Below are 21,009 nucleotides of genomic sequence, written 5' to 3' on the forward strand. Positions count from 1 at the left end.
GGGAAGATAAAGTGTTTCCCAGATAAGGTCAAGTTAAAGGAGTTCATCATCACCAAACCCTTATTATAAGAAATGTTAAAGGGACTTATCTAAGAAATTGAAGAAGAACAAAAACTATGAACTGTAAAATGACAACAAATTCACTACTACCAACAAGTGAACCTAAGAAAAAGAAAAACAATAAAAACTAAGCACAACTAGAATAGGAACAGAATCAGAGAAATGGACATCACATGGAGGGTTTTCAGTAGGGGAGGGGAGGGGAATAAAGGGGGGAAACGGTATAGGGAATAAGAAGCATAATTGGTAGGCATAAAATAGATAGGGAGAGGTCAAAATGGTAGAGGAAACAGAGGATACAAATAACTTATATGTACACCCATGGACATAAACTAACAGGGGGAGGGAATGCTGGAGGGTTGGGGATGAAGGGTGGAGTGGGGATAAAGAGGTAAAAACTGGGAAGACTGTAATAGCATAATCAATAAAATATACTTTAAAAATATATAAATAAATTAAATCTTGAAAAAAGAAACAATGTTTTCAACACTACTGCAAGCAAGAGTAACGGGAAAAAATGGAGTAAGTCTTTAGGTAGCATGGAATGGTAATATTCATAATTTTTTAAAGAATAGAGACTGTGTGTTATAATGTCCACATACCACTCAGTGCTCCAACAGCTCCAAAATTTAAGGATTTTCCATCCATTATGCTGGCATCACACTCAATTTCACCCAAGAGATTTAGATTAGACCCCATTCCTGCATTTGTAAAAGGAGAATCCTAAAAGATAAAAACAAAAATTAAAATACCTTTAGTTTTAAAAAGCATTTAATGTCAATCCTTCATAACCTGTTCCATAAACTAAAAAGGATAGAACACTTCCCAACTTGTTATATGACAGTCATACTACTATGATTACAAAACAAAACAAAGACATCATGAGTGAAAAAAACCTAGAAATCAATATACCTTATGAATATTGATGCCAAAAATCTTCAAGGAAATGCAAAAAAATGCAACAAAACATAAAAGAAGTATATACCATGAAAAGCAGGGATCCCAGGGAAGCAAGTTTGGTTTAATATTTGAAATTCAATGTAATTCACCATGTTAATAAAGGACCAAAAAACAAAACACCATGACCATATCAACAGACAGAAAAAAAAGAATTTTATAAAATCCAACACCCTTTCATGAGGAAAAAAAAAGTTCAACAAAATAGAAAGAAAAGGGATCTTAATTATGATAAAGGGACCTACAAACAGTTCAGCACTGACAGTAGAATAGTGAAAGACTGAATGCTTTCCCCTGAGCTCGGGAACAATACAGTACCAACAACGTTCACTCTCACCACTCCTATTCAACATTATACTGGAAATCTGGACAGCACAACAAGGAAAGAAAAACAAAGAAAGAGCATCTACATTGTAAAGAAACAAGTAAACTTATCTCTATTTGAAGATGACATCATCTTATATACGAAAAAATCCTCAGGACTCCACTAAAAACAACTAGAACTGATACAAAACTCAATTTTTTTCCTATACACTATCAATAAGCAATCTAAAAATGATATTAAGAAAACAATTCCACTTAAAATAACAGCAAAAATAATAACAAATAAATAACAAAAAGTTGAATTTATATGCTGAAAACTACAAAGCGTGTTAAAAAATTTAAGACCTAAAAAAATGTAAAGATAGTCATGTACATAGCTCAGAAGGCTTACCATCTTCAAGGTGCAACATTCCCCAAATTGTTCTGAATCAAAAGAATCACTTGTCAAATCCTAGCAGCATTTTTTTTCTTTTTGGCAGAAATTGACAAACTAATCCTAAAATTCATATGGAAATGTAAGGGATTCAGAATATACAAAATTATCTTGGAAGAAAAACAAAACTGGAGGGCTCACATACATCTAGGTTTTATAACGTACTACAGAACTACAGTAATCAGGACAGTGTGCTATAGACATATGGCTAAAGATAAACAGAGAGATCAATGCAATAGAATTGAGTCCAGATATAAGCCATCCAATATATGTTCAATTCAACAAGGATGCCCAAACAATTCAATAAAGGAAGGACAGTCTTTTCCGTAAATGGTATTGGGCCAACTAGATATTCATACATAAGAGAATGAAGTTAGATTATCTCATACCATATGCAAAAAATTAACCCTAAGGGATCAAAGACCTATATGTAAGAGTTAAAACTATAAAATCTTTCAAAGAAAACCAAGGGGCAGCCCTGGCTGGTGTAGCTCAGTGGATTGAGTGCTGGCCTGAGAACAAAAGGGTAGCCAGTTTGATTCCCAGTCACATGCCTGGGTTGCAGGCCAGGTCCTCAGGAGGAGACATGGGAGAGGCAACCACACATTGATGTCTTCTCCCTCTCTTTGTCATTCCCTTTCCCTCTTTCTAAAAACAAATAAATAAAAGCTTTTAAAAAAGTGGGGCAAATGTCCATGACCTTGTATTATACAATGCTTTCTTAAATATGGCACCAAAAGCACAAGCAACCCGGGAAAAATTTTAGTAAATTGGACTATACCAAAATTAACACCTTGTGTTACAAAATACACCATTAAAAAGGGTAGGAAAAAACTCACAGAATGGGAAAAAACTCCAATCATGTATCTCATAAGAGATTTGTATCCAAAAGATATTTAAAAATTCTGCAATTCTAAAATAAAAAGATAACAGAATTTTTAAAATGGCAAAAGATATAAATAAACATTTCCTCAAATAAGTTATATAAATAGCCAATAAGCACCTAAAAAGATGCTTGACATTAGTGATCAGCAAAACGCAAATCAAACTACAATAAAACACTACTTCATACCCACAATTCTACTTACAATAACATCAAAAAGAATCAGAAACAGAGATGTGTTGGCAAGGATATGAAGGAATTAGAACCCTCATACGTTGTTGGTGGGAATGTAAAATGGTATAGCCACTTTGGAAAACATCTGTTAAGTTCCTCAAAAAGTTAAACAAAGCCCTGGCTGGTGTGGTTCAGTAGATTGAGCGTCGGCCTATGAACTGAAAGGTCACTGATTCCCAGCCAGGGCACATGCCTGGGTTGCAGGCCAAGTCCCTGGTTAGAGATGTGACTTTTTTCTCTCACATTGATGCTTCTCTCCCTCTCTTTCTCCATCCTTTCCCCTCTCTCTGAAAATAAATGAATAAAATCTTTAAAAAAAAATTTTTTTTAAGTTAAACATAGTTACCATTTGACCCATCAATTCTACTTCTAGGTATATATCTAAGAGATATAACTTGTCTACACAAAGCCTACGTGAATATTCAATACTGATACTTCAGCATTACTGTAAGTAACTCAAATGTCCATCAACTGATGAATGAATAAGTAAAATATGGTATATTTACATAATATAGTATTAATTATAATAAAAACTAATGAAGTATTGATATGTGGCACAATATGGATGAACCTTCAAAAAATTATGATAAATTTTTTAAAAAGCCAGTGACGAAAGTCCACATATTGGATGATCCTGTTTACATAAAATGTAGAGAATACACACATCCATAAAGTAGACAGTGATTGCCAGGAGCTGGGAAAAGGGGCAAAGTGGAGTGATAGCTAATAGCTACTGCATTTCTTTTCTGGTTGATAAAAGAAACTAAAATTAGATGGTGGTGATGACAGAGAACTTCATAAATATACCAAAAACCAGTAAACTGTATACCATAAAAGGGGGAATTTTATGACATGAATTATATCTTTTAAAAAATAAATAAAGAGAGAAGGGGATATAAGAGGACTAAATGGCAATAGAAAAAATATAATAAAAAATGATATAAAGGAAAAAGACCTTGTAAATAAGGTACACAGAACATAAAGGCCTGGAAGCAGATGTATTTGAATTTTTTTTTTTTTAAAAGCACAACACACACACCACCTTGTTTTTCTAATACAGTGAGTAAAGTTTTAAAAGACATATACCACTAGTCTTGTTACATGAAGAACATATCATACACGATTTCCAACAAGAGAATATGTGAAAGGCTAATAACATAAAACCTTACAATAAAAATAAATGTCATGGGGACAAGTCCTAAAAACTCTTCATTTTTATTTTTTAAGATTTTATTTATTTATTTAGAGAGATGGAAGGGAGGAAGAGAGGGAAAGAAACACTGATGTGTGAGAGAAACATCCATAGGTTGCTTCTTGCACTTGCCCAACTGGGGACCTGACCTACAACCCAGGCATGCGCCCTGAATGGGAATTGCACCAGCAACCTTTTGGTTCCCAGGCTAGCACTAAACCCTCTGAGCCACCAGCCAGGGGAAAACATTTTTTAAAAAGAGGAGGGGAGGGAAAGAAGATCAGATTGCCACGTCTTAGAGGGTCACTAAACAGATGAAGAGCCTACTCCAAAACAACCAATGGCCGTAAAATATAAACAACTCCATCTCACATTCCAGATAGCTGAACCAATCCAGAAAATTAACTGTTCTAAGGTAAGACCAATATTACCTAGGAAACCCGGGCAATCTGGATCAACTGAAGTATCACCAAATGCCCCAAATCATCTACAAATGTCCCCAGTTTTATGAATTACTGCCAAATGCAAGAAAAACTGACAACATTAAAACCTTCCTAATATGCACCTGTACCTTGCGCAAAGGCGTGAGGGAATTGAGACAGGGCTTTTGTCTTAATGCAGTTAGACAATTTAATCACCCACAGAATTTTAAAAATAAGACCACAGGCTGTATAATTAAATAGAGAATGGATAATACAAATGATCAATATTTTGAGCACTCAAAAGGCAATGGCCCACTATGAGATGGAGAAGTTAACACAACAGCTTCCTGAAGGATGTTAAAAAGCAAAGACTAGCCAGGAGTCAAGAAAATTCCATTTGGTGGAAATGACATGAGCAACACATAAGCAATGGAAAGTGTAAGAGCTACAGAAGATACACTCAGCAAAAATGGTTGGTTGGAAACAAATATGGAGATTGCCCTTTGCCACTCATCAGAATCTGTAGTTAATTGGGAAAACAATGAGAAGCCAGTAAAACTTTCTGTGTAAGAGAAAGACAAAATAAATATATTGGTCAAGGAAACATAAACTGACATTCATATATTGTATGATAAAGAACAGGAGAAGACATGGTATGGAATGATAGTAGTGAGAATAGAAGATAAAAGGAAAAGATCAGAACTTTCAAACTTCAGAGACAAATAAAACCATTAGTAACAAAAGGCATTTTTTTTAAGATGGGTTTTAAAGATTTTATTTATTTTATTTTTAGAGAGAAGGGAAGGGAGAGAGAGAGGGAGAGAAACATCAATGTGTGGTTACTTCTCACGCGCCCCCTAATGGGGACTGGGCCTGCAACCCAGGCATGTGCCCCGACTGGGAACTGGCAACCCTTGGGTTCGAAGGCCAGCACTCAATTCACTGAACCACACCAGCCAAGGCAAAAAAGGCATTTTATAAGATAGAGGGAAGAGTGTGCATAATTAGGCATAATGATTTTGAATAAGGCCTTTCAAGTAATTATTTCTACCTCAATGAATTCTAAACCTTAGGAAAAATAACACAACTAAAGAAAAGATTATGGCCCTGATCAGTGTGGCTCAGTTGGTTGGACATCATCCCACAAGGCGAAAGGTCTCCAGTTCCATTCCCAGTCAGAGCACATGCCTGGGTTGCAGTCCAGGCGCGTGTGAGACACAACTAATAGATATTTCTCTCATGCATCAATGTCTCTCTCCCTTTCTACCTCCCTCCCCCTGGCTGGTGTAGCTCAGTGGATTGAATGTGGGCTGCAACCCAAAGGGTCCCTGGTTTGATTACCAGTAAGGGCACATGCCTGGGTTGTGGGCCAGGTCCCCAGTGAGGGTCATGTGAGAGGCAACCATACATTGATGTTTCTCTCCCTCTCTTTCACCCTCCCTCCCCCTCTCTCTAAAAATAAATAAAATAAAATAAAGATAATAGTTTAAAACATAAGAAGATGAATTCTTGCTTGAATAATTTCATTTTTGAAAGTATAAAAATCCAGATCAAAACTATCTACAGCACATAACAGAGAGACTGTAAGCAAAGTATATTACCACCATATTACAAATGTTTTTTAATTCTATCTCTATAACTTCCCATGCCTTATCACATATATCTTCAAAGTATGTGATAAAGGAGTTGAAATATGAGAGAAAAGTAAAGCATCCATATTTTAAAATCCCAAAATACACATACAAGCTCACACTATGTACACTATCTCAACAATCTTTGAAATAGATATATCAGCTAATCAGCTCTACAAAATTAAATTCCACATAATATCCAATTAGAAACCACAAACTAAACAAAGTTATTCTGAATATGGTTCTTGTGAGATGGTTTAAATTTGACATTTTTAAAATATATAAGAAAAAAGTATGTAAGAAAATGGAAGGATACCTTAGGAACAATTTTTTCAAAAATATTTCTCCTACTTCAAAATATACTTCTAACTCCAAAGTATGTCTACTAGAACCAAGATGGCGGCGTAGGTAGACACACTGCACCTCCTTGCACAACCAGAACTGACAGAAAATCGAAAGGCAAGGAAGTCCGACACCAAGGAGATAAAAAAGAAATATTCATCCAGACCGGGCAGCCCCGCGGAGAGGACTCGTGCTGCCCTGGAGGGACAGAGACTGGCGGAATGTGGGACGAACAGGTCAGGCAGTCTGATCACTAGCAGACCCTAGGGCCCCACATTCGCGCACAGATAAACCGAGAAGGCCAGACTCAGAGTGGCAGAGAACGGGGCAGGCAGAGCGGCGGGTAGCACCCCGAGGCCCCACATTCATGCAGATAAACCGGGACGAACGGCAGGGGAGGGAAGCAGGCCACACAACCCAGGGCTCCAGCGCAGGGAAATAAAGCCTCAAACCTCTGAGTGAAAACACCTGTGGGGGTTGGGGCGGCAGCAGGAGAAACTCCCAGCCTCACAGGAGAGGTCGTTGGAGAGACCCACAATGGCCTAGGGTGTGCACAAGCCCACCCACTCAGGAACCAGCACCAGAGGGGCCCAATTTGATTGTGGGTAGCAGAGGGAGTGACTGAAATACAGCAGAGAGTGGAGCAGGAGCCATTACTCCTTCTCGGCCCCTCCCCCACATACAGTGTCACAGTGCAGCGTCACAGTGCAGCAACAAGCGTTACCCCACCCCAGGGAACACCTAAAGCTCCGCCCCTTTAAGTAACAGAAGCACCAAGACCAAAAAAAAATGGCGCAAATGACAGAACACTTCAAAGCTCCAGAAATAATTCAACTAAGCAGTGAACACATAGCCAACCTATCAGATGCACAGTTCAAAACACTGGTAATCAGGAAGCTCACAGAATTGGTTGAATTTGGTCGAAAACTAGATGAAAAAATGAAGGCTACGCTAAGAGAAACAAAGGAAAATGTATAGGGAACCAATAGTGAGGCGAAGGAAACTGGGACTCAAATCAACGGTATGGACCAGAAGGAAGAAAGAAACATCCAACCAGAAAAGAATGAAGAAACAAGAATTCGGAAAAATGAGGAGAGGCTTAGGAACCTCCAGGACATCTTGAAATGTTCCAACATCCGAATTATAGGGGTGCCAGAAGGAGAAGAGGAAGAAGAAAAAATTAAAAACTTATTTGAACAAATAATGAAGGAGAACTTCCCTCATCTGGCAAAGGAAATAAGACTTCCAGGAAGTCCAGGAAGCTCAGAGAGTCCCAAACAAGCTGGACCCAAGGAGGAACACACCAAGGCACATCATAATTACATTACCCAAGATGAAACAGGAGGAGAGAATCTTAGAAGCAGCAAGAGAAAAGGACACAGTTACCTACAAAGGAGTTCCCATAAGCCTGTCAGCTGATTTCTCCAGAGAACTTACAAGCAAGAAGGGCCTGGAAAGAAGCATTCCAAGTCATGAAAGGCAAGGACCTACATCCAAGATTGCTCTATTCAGCAAAGCTATCATTTAGAATGGAAAGGAAGATAAAGTACTTCTCAGATAAGGTCAAGTTAAAGGAGTTCATCATCACCAAGCCCTTATTATATGAAATGTTAAAGGGATTTATCTAAGAAAAAGAAGACAAAAAATATGAACAATAAGAATGACAGAAAACTCAGTTATTAAAAACCACACCTAAAACAAAAACAAAAGCAAACTAAGCAAACAACTAGAACAGGAATGGAACCACAGAAATGGAGCTCATATGGAGGGTTACCAATAGGGGATTGGGAGGGGGAGAGAGGGGGGAAAGGTACAGAGAATAAGTAGCAGAGATGATAGGTAGAAAATAGACAGGGGGAGGGTAAGAATAGTGTAGGAAATGTAGAAGCCAAAGAACTTAAAAGTATGACCCATGGACATGAACTATAGGGGGGAATGTGGGAGGGAGGGCGTGGGCAGGATGGAGTGGGGGGTGGAATGGGACAACTGTAATAGCATAATCAATAAATATATTTTTTAAAAAAGTTGTCTAAATTTCTGCTTCTGATAATAAAGGCATAATAGGGATCGTATTTGTTCTCCTATCTAGAATATCAGACAAAATACAAGTATATGAGACAAACAGACATTCAATAGCTAGCACAGGACTCTAATCCTGAGAGAAGAGACACTAACCAGGCACCTCAACTTAAGTCCTAGAGATGCTTTCCAGGCCATAACACAGGAAAGAGGAAAAGAGGAACTCAGAAAAGAGCCAATGTTCTTCTAGAGTTGAAGAGACAAGGCCAGGAAGGCTATATGCAATATGGGGTACAAACAAGAGAAAGCTGCATGGTGAGAGCTCCAGGGACCCTTAGTCTTTTAAATAAGTATTATACTTGTAAGGTAACTATCAAGGCCAAAAAGAACTTCTACAAAACTTCAATAAATTGAACAATTTCTAGAGCTCACACAGAGGTGAGACTAGGTGATGGTCCCATCAGCCAGAGTGAAGCTATCAGGAAAAGTCTTGGGAGGTAATGTCTCAAGAGTTGGCCAAATTAGCCCTAGAAAGGAGGCTACTGTAGACCCGCACTCACAAGGCTTTTTAAAGCAAGCCTCAAAAGGATTGTACTGATTTAAACAACGTTGTCCCAGAACAAAGTCCTAAAATATTTGAAGAAATGCTATAATATCCAACTTCAAAAACTGTAAAATTCACATCATTTAGTATAAAACCAAAGATGACCAAACATGCAAAAATCAGAGTATGGCCCATAACCAAAATAATCGAACAATGAAAACAGACCCAGAAATATCAGATGATAGAGTCTGCAAACAATTCTAATGTAAGCTAACAATGTTAAAATAGTTTTCACATAAACATACTCTACATAGTCATAAGGATAAGGAAGTAAGAATAGGAAGGATTTAAAAAAATAAATTGAACTTCTAGAAATGAAAAATACAATAATCTAAGATGAAAAACACTTTGGAACAGACCTGGCTGGTGTGAGTCATTATTAAATGATTTTATTTAATAATACTGTATCAACATAGGTTCATTAATTGTGAAAATGTACATACTAGTTTAAAATGTTAATAATGGGGAAATAATCAGGTGTTGGGTATGTGGAAATTCTCTGTGCTATCTTCTCAATTTTTCTGTAAATCTAAAACTGTTCTAAAATAAAAAGTTTATTTAAAAAACAAATCAAGCTGCAGCCTAGGAGAAAAATTTAACAAAACATAAAGGTAAAGGACTTGTATGAAGAATATATATATTTTTAAAAATTCATACAATTCGTTAAGACAAATGATCCAAAGTTTTTAATGGGCAATTCTATGTACAGATTGCAAATAACACACAAAAAGATGCATAATATCATTAGTCATTGAGGATATGCAAATTACAACTACAAAATACTACTACAGATCCATTAAAATGGCTGAAATTTTAAAAACTAACAATACTGTGCATTGTCAAGAATGTGAAGGAACTGCAACCTAAACTGATGATGAGAATGAAAATGGCAAATAGTTTTTTCTTTAAAGTTAAGCATGCACTTATTTTACTCCTAAGTATTTATCCAAGAAAAATTAAGGCATATGTCCTCATGAAGACTTGTATGCAAATGTTCATATCAACTTTAATCAGAACAGCCAAAAATTGGAAGCAATCCAAATGCCCATCGACTATAGTAAATAGATGAACAAATTGTGATGTAACAATACAATGAACTCCTATTCAGAACTAAAAGGAACACACTCCTAATATAACCAACAGTATGGATGAATTTCAAAATCAGAAAGAAGCCAGTCACAAAACACCACATATTGTATGATTCCATTTGTACCAAAGTCAAGAAAAGGCTAAATTATGATAAAAAGTAGAGTGGTTGTCAGGGGCCAGTGAGAGAAGGGGATCAACTGCAGGTAGGTGTATGAGGGAATTTAGGGGGTGATAAAAATATTTTATACATCGTGACTGTCTATATTGGAGGTTACATAATTGTATACATTTGTCAAAACTCATCACACTACACTTAAAATAGATGAGTTTTGTATATAAATTGTACTTCAATAAAACTGACAAAAAAGTATACCTATCACTTGATATAAACTGATCATGTTATATACTAACTCACTCTTATACATATGTTTATATTAAGCTTTTTAAATGCTCATTTGTAGTTATCTTCTGACGTGAATCATTTCATACAACTAATATTCATTATGTCCAATCAGAAGCCAACAATCCTTTAAAAACTCTGCCAGACCCTATTACTCCCATTCAAAAACCTACCATGGTTTCCCATCATACTTAGAATGAATTCCAAAGTGCTAATTTCCAACACTTACAAGGCCCTACATGATCCAGCCCCTCCTTCTCCCAACTTATTTCCTCCTTGCAATTCCCTGAGCACACCAAGAACACACCCACTCAGGGCCTTCACATTTATTCATTCCTTTGAAATGCTGAGTTTAGTGCATGATTCTAACAAAGTGTCAATAAATACACACTGTGTATATATAAATATATATATAAATAGCTGCTGTTTAATGAGAAGTATTATAAAGAATGAAGTAGGATAAGAAGAGACAATAGGATACTTTTCCCTCTAACCAAAAACTCCCTTCCCCAACATCTTCCCATGGCTTTTTCCCCTATTTCGTTCATGTCTCTGCTCAAATGACATCTTATCAGAGAGCCCTCTCCTTACTAACTTGGCATTTCCCCCACCAATTTCTTTTCTCTACTATTTTATTCTTCTTTATGGCACTTTTTACTACCTGACATTGTATAGAATTTTGTCTGTCTAATTCTCCCCATAGAATGAAACCCCCAAAATATTAAGTGCTATATCCCTAAGTCTAAAGTAATGCTTGGCACACAGCAGGTACTCAATAAATATTTGCAGAATGAATGAATAGGAGTTAATTATAATTAGATATAAATGGAATAATTAATCATTGTGAACAGTAACTCCTTAAGCAAACTGATGCTTATTGATTCTTACAGGTTACTCCTATAGAGAAATGCCAGGAATACTGTAATAGAGTGCTAAGAATTCAATCTTTTCACAATTGAAACAAGCAATGAAATAAATTCAGGCAACAGTCTTCAGTTTTTATTAAGAGCAAAACATGGTTAGCCTTATTCATACCTTTCAGAAGAGACAGAGTTTGTAAAAAGTAAGATACCTTTGACTGCTTAACCCAGCAAAGAGAGAGCAGCAAGTCAGCAGCTGTACCCCCACCATGACAGGGAAACCCGTTCTTATTAATAAAATTTGGAAGCACCAAGCCAAGGCAAAGATCTGCAAAGCATTACTCTTTCACTACAAACCACAACCTGTATTACCCATTTAATGTCCTTTGCTGAAAACATAAAATAAAAGAACTATTTGCAAGGCTATGAGGTACACTGTACCTTTGGGGTACAGATCTATTATGAGACCTCTATTAACAGCTCTTACAGATGCAAACAATTTAGTTTTCAAATGTACAAAAACTAGACTAGCACACTATAAAATGACTTATGTTTGCCCAATTTCCAATCTTCCTTTAAGGAAAAGACATTTATAGGAAATTACTAATATGTTAGTATTCATACCCTGTTATTCAAGTGAAAATTCAACAAAAACATCACTATATGATTGAAATATAATAGAATAAAACTTTGCGATAGTACAGTTTCTTATTTAAAATTAAGTAGGCTATAGTATCAAAATATAATTTAATTGCTTTCTTCATTAATAAGCAGGTAGCTTTAATAATGTAAAGTTTACAAGAAAGGGGAAAAACCCAAACAGTTTTGAAACAAGCTACTTTTTGAATTTTTTAAAAATAGAGAAGACAGGATGTATACTCAATGTTGTTATAGTTTTGTTTTTTTTTTTTCAAACTCCATTGGTAAGACTTGTACAATATATCTATCTTACCTGACACTATCCTAAGAATTACAAATTCTGTAGTATTTCATCATCAATTCTCATTATTTACAGGATTAACAGAGGCCAATGAATAGTGCTGCCAAAAAATCATTTGGAAAATTTTTTTTAGTAGCCAACTAAGCTCAAATTTTCAAGAACTGAATTGTTGAAAGATTTCCAATTTAGATTCTTCTCTGGTGGTATAGGTTAAGATTCATTCATTCAAAAAATATTTATTGGGCACTTAAGTGCCAGGCAAATATTTTCTGTAAAGAGCCAGATATATTATATAGTTCGGACTTTGCAGGCCACACAGAAAATTCTACAACTACAGACCCCTGCTGTTGTAGTGTAAAAGCAACCAGGGAAAATACACAAATGAATGATCATGGCTATATTCCAATAAAACTTCATCTATAAATATTGAGATTTTAATTTCATATAAGTTCCTGGTGTCATGAAATATTCTTCTTTTGACTTTTTTCAACTATTTATTTATTTATTTGTTTACCTATCTATTTTAGGGCTTGCTTTGAACACTCTAATTTTTTCGAAGTAGACACTTTGAGTTTCAACCATTTGAAAAAACAAAAACCATCCCTTGTTCACTGGCCATTCAAAAACAGGAAGCAGTCCGGATTTAGCTTTGAATCCATAGCTTGTTAAATCCTTGATCTAAAACCATGGGGACAGAGCGGTTAACAAAACGAATATCCTCGCCCACATGGAGGCTCACGTCTAGCTAAGAGAGATAAGAAATTAAATAGGTGGCATATTAGACAGTAGTAAATATGATGAACATATATGAAACAGGACAGAAGACAAGGAGTACTGGGTAAGGTTAAAGGGATATAAGGGGAAGACATGAAGACCACAGGGGAAGTTACAATTTATTTTTCCTTTTAAGTGTTTACTTTAACACAATTTCAGAAATACAAAGAGACCTGGCCAGGTAGCTCATTTGGTTAGCATGTCATCCCAATTTCCCAAGGTTGTGCGTTTTATCCCCAGTCAGGGCACATGTAAGAATCAACCAATGAATGCATAAATAAGTGAAACACGAACTGATATTTCTTTCTCTTTCTCTCTCTCTCTCTCTCCCCCTCCACCCCCAATAAATAAATTAAAAAATGTTCAAAAAACCAGTATGTATAAATGCAATAGCAATATAGTATCCAGAATATGTGAAGAATACCTGTAACTTTCAATAAGAACAACCAAAAACAACCCAATTTTAAAAACAGGTAAAGGACTGGAATAGACTTCAACACTTCTCTGAAGATATACTAATGGTCAACAAGCACATGAAAAGATGCTCAACATCATTAGTCATTAGAAAAGTGAAAACCATTAAGCACAAAAATGTGGAGAAATGGTAACCTTTATATACTGCAGTTGGGAATGTAAAATGGTTGACCTGCTGTGGAAAGTTTGGTTGTTTTACAGAAAGTTAAACACAGAATTAGCATATGACCCAGCAATCTGTACTCAAACAAATACTTATACTGAATATTCACAGAAGCACTAGTCACAATAGCAAGACTGGGAACAGCTCAAATGTCCATCAATACATGGATGGATTTAAGAAAATGTAGTATAGCTCTGGCCAGGTGTCTCAGTTGGAAGCATCACTGTGTATACCTAAAAAAGGCTGTGGGTTCTATTCCCACTTAAGGCACATACATAGGTTGCAAGTACCAACCCCAGTTGCAAACATGCCAGAGGCAGTGATCGATGTTTTTCTCTCTCTCTCTCTCTCTCTCTCTCTCCCTCTTTCTCTAAAATCAATAAGCATATCTTTGGGTAAGGATTTTTTTTAAAAAAGAAAAAGAGCCCTGGCTGTTGTGGCTCAGTGGAATAACTGCCAGACTGCAAACCAAAGTGTAGCCCATTCAATAACCAGTCAGGGCACACGCCCTGGCCATGGGCCAGGTCCCCAGTAAGGGGTGTATAAGACGCAACCACAAATTGATGTTTCTCTTCCCTTCTCTTCTCTCTAAAAATAAATAAATAAAATCTTTTTTAAAAAATGAAAATAAAATTATAGTATATACATGATTAATATTGAATAATATTCCACGCACACACACAAATAAGTACTGATACATGCTCTGATGTGGATGAACCTTGAAAGCATGCTAACTGAAAGAAATCAGACACAAAAGGTCACATACTGCATGATTTCATTTACGTGTAATCTCCAGAATTTGTAAATCCACAGAGAGAAAGCAGATTGGTGGTCAACAAGGGATGAAAAAGGACGGAATGAAGAGAAACTATCTAACGATCACAGCATTACCTTTAGAGAGATAAAATGTATTAGAACAAGACAGAAAACACGGTGGTATAGGCAGGAAGACAGCAGTGTAGGCAGACATGGCTCACCACTTCACACAACCACAACAAAACTACAACTAAAATATCAAACTGTAAGAATTCAAGTTGAATGAAAGTTTGACAACTATGGAATTAAAGAAACCACATCTATCCAGACTCGTAGAAGAAGAGCAGACATGGAATGTGCTGGTCCCTCACCTACATGTGGTGGATAAAAATTTGGGAGGGATATCTTGGGAGCAAGGAGTCCCAACCCCACAACAGGTCCCCCAACCCAGGGTTCCAGTGCCAGGAAGATAAGTCCCCACAACTTCTGGCTGCAAAAACCAGTGGGTATTAAGTTAATAGAAAAACTTCTGGAGCCCCAAGTAGCTCCTCTTAAAAGAACCCACACACAGACTCACCCTATCTGGGCTCCGGTGCGGGGGTGGTGGTTTGAGGGGCACCAGTGGCATATAGGGGGAAGCTGAGGTGTCCAGCATGAAGGCAAGCAAAGAACACTGTCCCTTTTCTGGGTCCTCCCCCCACAGAGCTGGAAGGCTGGTGCCCAGTCTGAAACTCCAACAACCCAGCTAATAGTAATTAGCCAGGTGGTCCCCAGAGACCTTCTTGGAGGTCCCCAGAGACTCCGCCCCACCAAACTTACAGGCCCATCCAAGCTGCTTTTCCTTGTGAATGGATAGTCTTGGCTCCAGCTTCACAACTTCCTTAATCCTCTCAAACAAGCAACAGCTGACCTCAGTGAGCCCCAGGCCCCTCAATAGCAGCAGCCAGACTAGATTCACAGTTTGGCTTTACCTGAGAATCTCCAAGCCCAGCACATGTAGCAGCCATCTCAGACTGCTTTATAGCTCAGGCAGAGTACCTTGGGCAAAACATGAGTGGGGGCTGACTTGGCCTGCACCACATGGGAAACCCCAGGGCCAGCTCACCAGTGGACAGCTATAGACCACATTGGAGCATGACCTCCTTCTCTCTGCATGCACAGGTTATCCACCATGGAAGGCAAAGGTTGGTGGTCAGTGGTCAGAGCCAGCCCTTGCTGCTGACTGGCCTGGGTAAATTCCTCTCATTGACCTGCCAATACTAATCTAGGCTCAGCTACAAGAGGAGGGTGTACTCAGCCCACCTGGAGGGCACACATCAAATACCGAGCTTGGGTGACAGGGGAGGCTGTGACACTGGACACTAAAGGACACCTACTACATTAGGCCACACTACCAAGACATGCAGTCAAAGCAGCTCTACCTAACACATCGCAACAAACACAGGGAGTCTGCAAAAGTGAGGAAACAAAGAAACATGGTCCAAATGAAAGAACAGATCAAAACTCAAGTGCTAAACGACATGGAGATAAGCAATCTGGCAGGTGCAGAGTTCAAAACACTGGTTATAAGGACGTTCAAGAAACTTAGAGAGGGCCTCAGCAACATAAAAAAGATGCAGTCAGAAATGAAGGATTCACTATTAAAACAAAGACCAATTTACAGGAAAATAACAGTACAGTGTATGAAGCCAAGTATCAAATCAATGATTTGGAACATAAGGAAGCAAAAAACAACCATGAAGAACAAGAGAAGAGTCAAAAAAAAAAAAAAGAAGAAGAATTGAGGCTACTATATGCAGCCTCTGTACAACTTCAAGAGGTCCAACATTCACACCATAGGCATGCCAGAGAGAGAAGAGCAAAAAATTGCACATCTACCTAAAAAAAGTGAAAGAAAAATTCCGATTTGGTTCAGAAAGTAGACATGCAAGTCCAGCAATCACAGAGAATCTCAAACAAGATGGACCCAAAGAGGACCACTCCAAGACACATCATAATTAAAATGCCAAAGGTTAAAGATAAAGAGAGACTCTTACAAGCAGCAAGAGAAAAGCAGTTACTGGATGGTTGCCAGATGGGAAAGTGTTGTGGGAGAATGGACGAAGAGGTAAAGGATTAAGAAATGCAAATAGGTAGTTACAGAATAGACAAGGGGCTGTAAGTACAATTTAGGAAATTGAGTAGACAAATAACTTATACGCATGACCCTTGGATACGAACTATGGTGGGGGCATTGCCTGAGGGAGTGGGGGTTGACAGGTGGCAGGGGACAAAGGAGGAAAAATCAGGACAACTGTAATAGCATAATCAACAAAATATAATTAAAAAGGAAACAAAGGATACACTCATTGAAATAAAGAACAATTTACAGGGAAACAACAGTAGAGTGGATGAAGCCAAGAATCAAATAAATGATTAGATACATAAGGAAGCAAACAATAACCAATCAGAATAACAGAAAGAATCAATCCAGAAAAAACGAGGATAGTGTATAGCAGCCTCTGGGACAACTTTGAGAGATACAACACTCACATCATAAGGGTGTGAGTAGAGAAAGAGAAAGAGCACGAAGTTGGAAAACTATTGAAAAAACAATGAAAAAAAAAAACTTCTCTAACTTGGTGAAGGAAAGAGACATGAAAGTCCAGGAAACACAGAGTGTCCCAAACAAGATGAATGCAAAGAAGCCCATTCTAAGACACATCATAATTAAAATGCCAAAGGTTAAAGATAAAGAGAGAATCTTAAAAGCAGCAAGACAAAAAACAGTTAATTACCTACAAAGGAGTTCCCGTAAGTTTGTCAGCTGATTTCTCTAAAGAGACTTTGCAGGCTAGAAGGGATTGGCAAGAAATATTCAAAGTCATCAAAACCAGGGACCTACACCCAAGATTGCTCTACCCAGCAAAGCTATCATTTAGAACTGGAGGGCAGATAAAGAGCCTCCCAGACAAGAAAAAACTAAAGGAGTTCATCATCACCAAACTATTATTAGATGAATATTAAAGGGACTTATTTAATAAAACAAAATCAATCCTTGAACATAAAAATGGCAAAAAATACATAACTATCAACAATTGCATCTAAAAAAACAAACTAAGCAAGCAAGAAGAACAAAGACAAAATCATGGATACAGACAGTGTTCTGATGGTTGCCGGATGAGAGTGGGGTTTTGGGGAATGGGTAAAGAGGTGAGGGGATTAAGAAGTACAAACAGGTAGTTACAGAATAGTCATGAGGCTGTAAAGTACAATACAGGAAATGGAGTAGCCAAAGAACTTATACACATGACCCACGGACATGAACAATGGTGTGAGGATTGCCTGAGGAAGTCAGGGGTGTTGGGTGGAGGGGGGCAGAGGGGTAAAAATCAGGACAACTGAAATAGCATAATCAATTAAATATAATTTTAAAAAATTAAAAGAAAAAGAGGTGGTAGGGCCATGCATTATAAATGCTTAAATGTCACTGAATTATTTACTTTAAAATAATTAATTTTGTGTTCTATGAATTCCCCTTCAATTAACAAGCAAAAAAGGCAGACATGAAAGATTACATACTACATGACTCCCTTCAGAAGAGGTTTTACCCTAAGAGTGACTGAAAGGAGGCACGGGAGATCTTCTAGAGGGCTGACAATGTTTTTCCTGATCCGGGTGCTGGTTAGACACAGGTATCTTCACCATGAAAAATTCAAGAACCTGCCTCTTTACAATAAATGTGTGTATTTTTCTATATGTATACAGATTTTGATTTTAAAAATTTTAAACTGTCATGTAAAATTGTCATGTTGATGTTTCTCTCCCTCTCTTTCTTCCTCCCTTCCCATCTCTCTGGAAATAAATAAATAAAATCTTTAATAAAAAAGAGAGAGAGAGAATCCTAAAGGTGGCAAGGGAGAAACAACAACTAACATGCAAGGGAGCCCCAATAAGGCTAGCAGCTGACTTCTCAATAGAAACACTACAAGCCAGAAGGAAACAGCAAGAAATATTCCCAGTAATGAGGAGCAAAGGCCTGCAACCAAGACTGCTCTACCCAGCAAGGCTCTAAATTAAAATGGAAGGTGAAATAGGAAGCTTCCTGGACAAAAGAAGGCTAAAAGAATATATCTCCACCAAACCATCATGGCAAGATATGCTAAATGGATATGCGTTAAGAAGAGGAAGAAAAAGAGTGAGAAAGAAGAACGCAGGTACAAAGGGAACAAAATAGCAATGAATAAGTATCTATCAATTATAACCTTAAATGTAAATGGATTAAATGCTCCAATCAAAAGACACAGGGTAGCAGAATAGATAAGAAAACATGAACCGCACATCTGCTGCCTGCAAGAGACTCACCTCAGAACAAAAGAGCTACTCAGACTGAATGTAAAGGGTTGGAAAAAAAATATTCTACACAAACAGACAGGAAAATAAAAACAGGGGTGGCAAAACTTATATCCAATAAAATAGACTTCAAAACAAAGGCCATAAATAAAACACAGAAGGACACTTCATAATACTCAAGGGAAGAATCCATCAAAAAGACATAAATATTGTAAACATATATGCATCCAACATAGGAGCACCCAAATATATAAGGAAAACCTTGGAGGACTTCAAGAAAGATATATACAGCAACACAATTATAGTGGGGATTTTAAGACCCTACTGTCAACAATGGATAGATCTTCCAAACAAAATATCAACAAAGATATTGTGGCATTAAACACTGTCCTCGATCAAATGAACTTAACTGATATATAAATAGCCTTTCATCCCAAAAAAGCAAAATACATATTCTTCTCAAATGCACATGGAACATTTTCACAGAGAGACCACATGAGAGGACACAAAACAAGCCTCGACAAATTCAAGAAAATTGAAGCATTTTCTCAGACCATAAGGGCTTGAACTAGAACTCAACCTCAAGAAAAAAAATTCAAAAATATTCAAACTCTGGAGACTGAATAGCATGCTATTAAAGAATGAACTGATGAATAATGAGATCAAGGAAGAAATCAAAAAGTTTCCAAAAACAAATCAAAATGAACACACAACGATCCAAAACTTATGTGACACAGCAAAGGCAGTACTGAGAGGGAAGTTCATAGCAATACAGGCTTACCTCAAAAAGAGAGAAACATTTCAAATAAACAACATAACCCTACATCTACAAGGACTGGAGGGACAACAACAAAGAAAGCCCAGAGTGAGTAGAAGGAGGGAAATAACCAAGATCAGAGAAGAATTAAATGAGAGACTAAAAGAACAATTCAAAGGATCAATAAATCCAGGAGCTTTTCGTTTGAAAAGATAAAACAAAATTGACAAGACTTTAACCAGATTCATCAAGAAAAAAAGGAAGAAGACATAAATAAATTAAATAAAAAATTAAAGAGGAGAAATACAACCAATACCACAGAAATACAAAGGATTGTAAAAAATTACTACAAAAAACTATATGCCAAGAAATTTGCAAACCTGGGTGAAATGGACAAATTTCTAAAAAAAATATAATCTCCCAAAACTGAATCAAGAAGTACCAGAATGCCTAAACAGACCAATAGCAGCTGGTGAAACTGAAGCAGTAATCAAAAAACTCACATCACACAAAAATCCTGGACCAGACAAGTTTCACAGGAGAATTTTATAAAACATTTAAGGAAGAGCTAACCCCTATCCTTCACAGACTATTCCAAAAAATCCAAGAAAAGGAAGACTCCCAAACTCTTTTTATGAAGCCAGTATCATCCTAATCCCAAAACCAGATAAAGACACAAAAAAGAAAGAAAACTACAGGCCAATATCGCTGAGGAACATAAGACGCTAAAATCCTCAACAAAATATTGGCAAACCGCATTCAACAATACATCAAAAAGATCATACACAATGATCAAGTGGGATTCATCCCAGGGATGCAAGGATGGTACAATATTCAGAAGTCAATAAATATAATACATCACATAAACAAATGACAAGAATCATGTGATCATATCAATAGATGCTAAAAAAGCATTTGCAAAGGTACAACACAATTTATGATAAAAACACTCAGGAAAGTGGGAGTAGAGGGAGCATAACTCAACATAATAAAGGCCATATATGAAAAATCTACAGCCAACATCATACTCAACAGGCAAAAACTGAAAGCTTTCCTACTAAGATCAGGAACAAAACAAGGATGTCCGCTTTTACCACTTCTACTCAACATAGTATTGGAAGTCCTACCTGCAGAGATCAGACAAGAAGTAAAAATAAAAGGCATACAAATTGGAGAGGAGGAAGTAAAACTGTCATTGTTTGCAGATGACATAATAGTGTACAAAGAAAACCCTATAGACTCCACCAAAAAAAACTACTTGACTTAATAAGTGAATTCAGCAAAGCAGCAGGTAACAAGGTCAATACTCAGAAATCAAAGGCACTTTTGTACAACAATGAAATATCAGAAACAGAAAACGGGA

The 21,009-nt window shown here is 37.1% G+C and overlaps 1 protein-coding gene across 5 annotated transcripts in view; it reads right to left on the reverse strand.

Annotated features, from left to right (window-relative positions):
• TASP1 (taspase 1) overlaps positions 1 to 21,009 on the reverse strand; it is a 288,218-nt gene that overhangs the window by 237,368 nt on the left and 29,841 nt on the right. For all 5 annotated transcript variants that reach the window (XR_006655296.3, XM_045194733.3, XM_045194732.3 and 2 more), the window contains one exon: positions 663 to 783. Coding sequence is in view for 4 of the 5 variants with exons in the window: in XM_045194733.3 (XP_045050668.2) it covers positions 663 to 783 (121 nt within the window). In the remaining variant the exon portion in view is untranslated. The remainder of the gene's footprint in view (positions 1 to 662; positions 784 to 21,009) is intronic.

Source organism: Desmodus rotundus, chromosome 6 (assembly GCF_022682495.2).
Source record: "Desmodus rotundus isolate HL8 chromosome 6, HLdesRot8A.1, whole genome shotgun sequence".
NCBI lineage: Eukaryota > Metazoa > Chordata > Mammalia > Chiroptera > Phyllostomidae > Desmodus > Desmodus rotundus.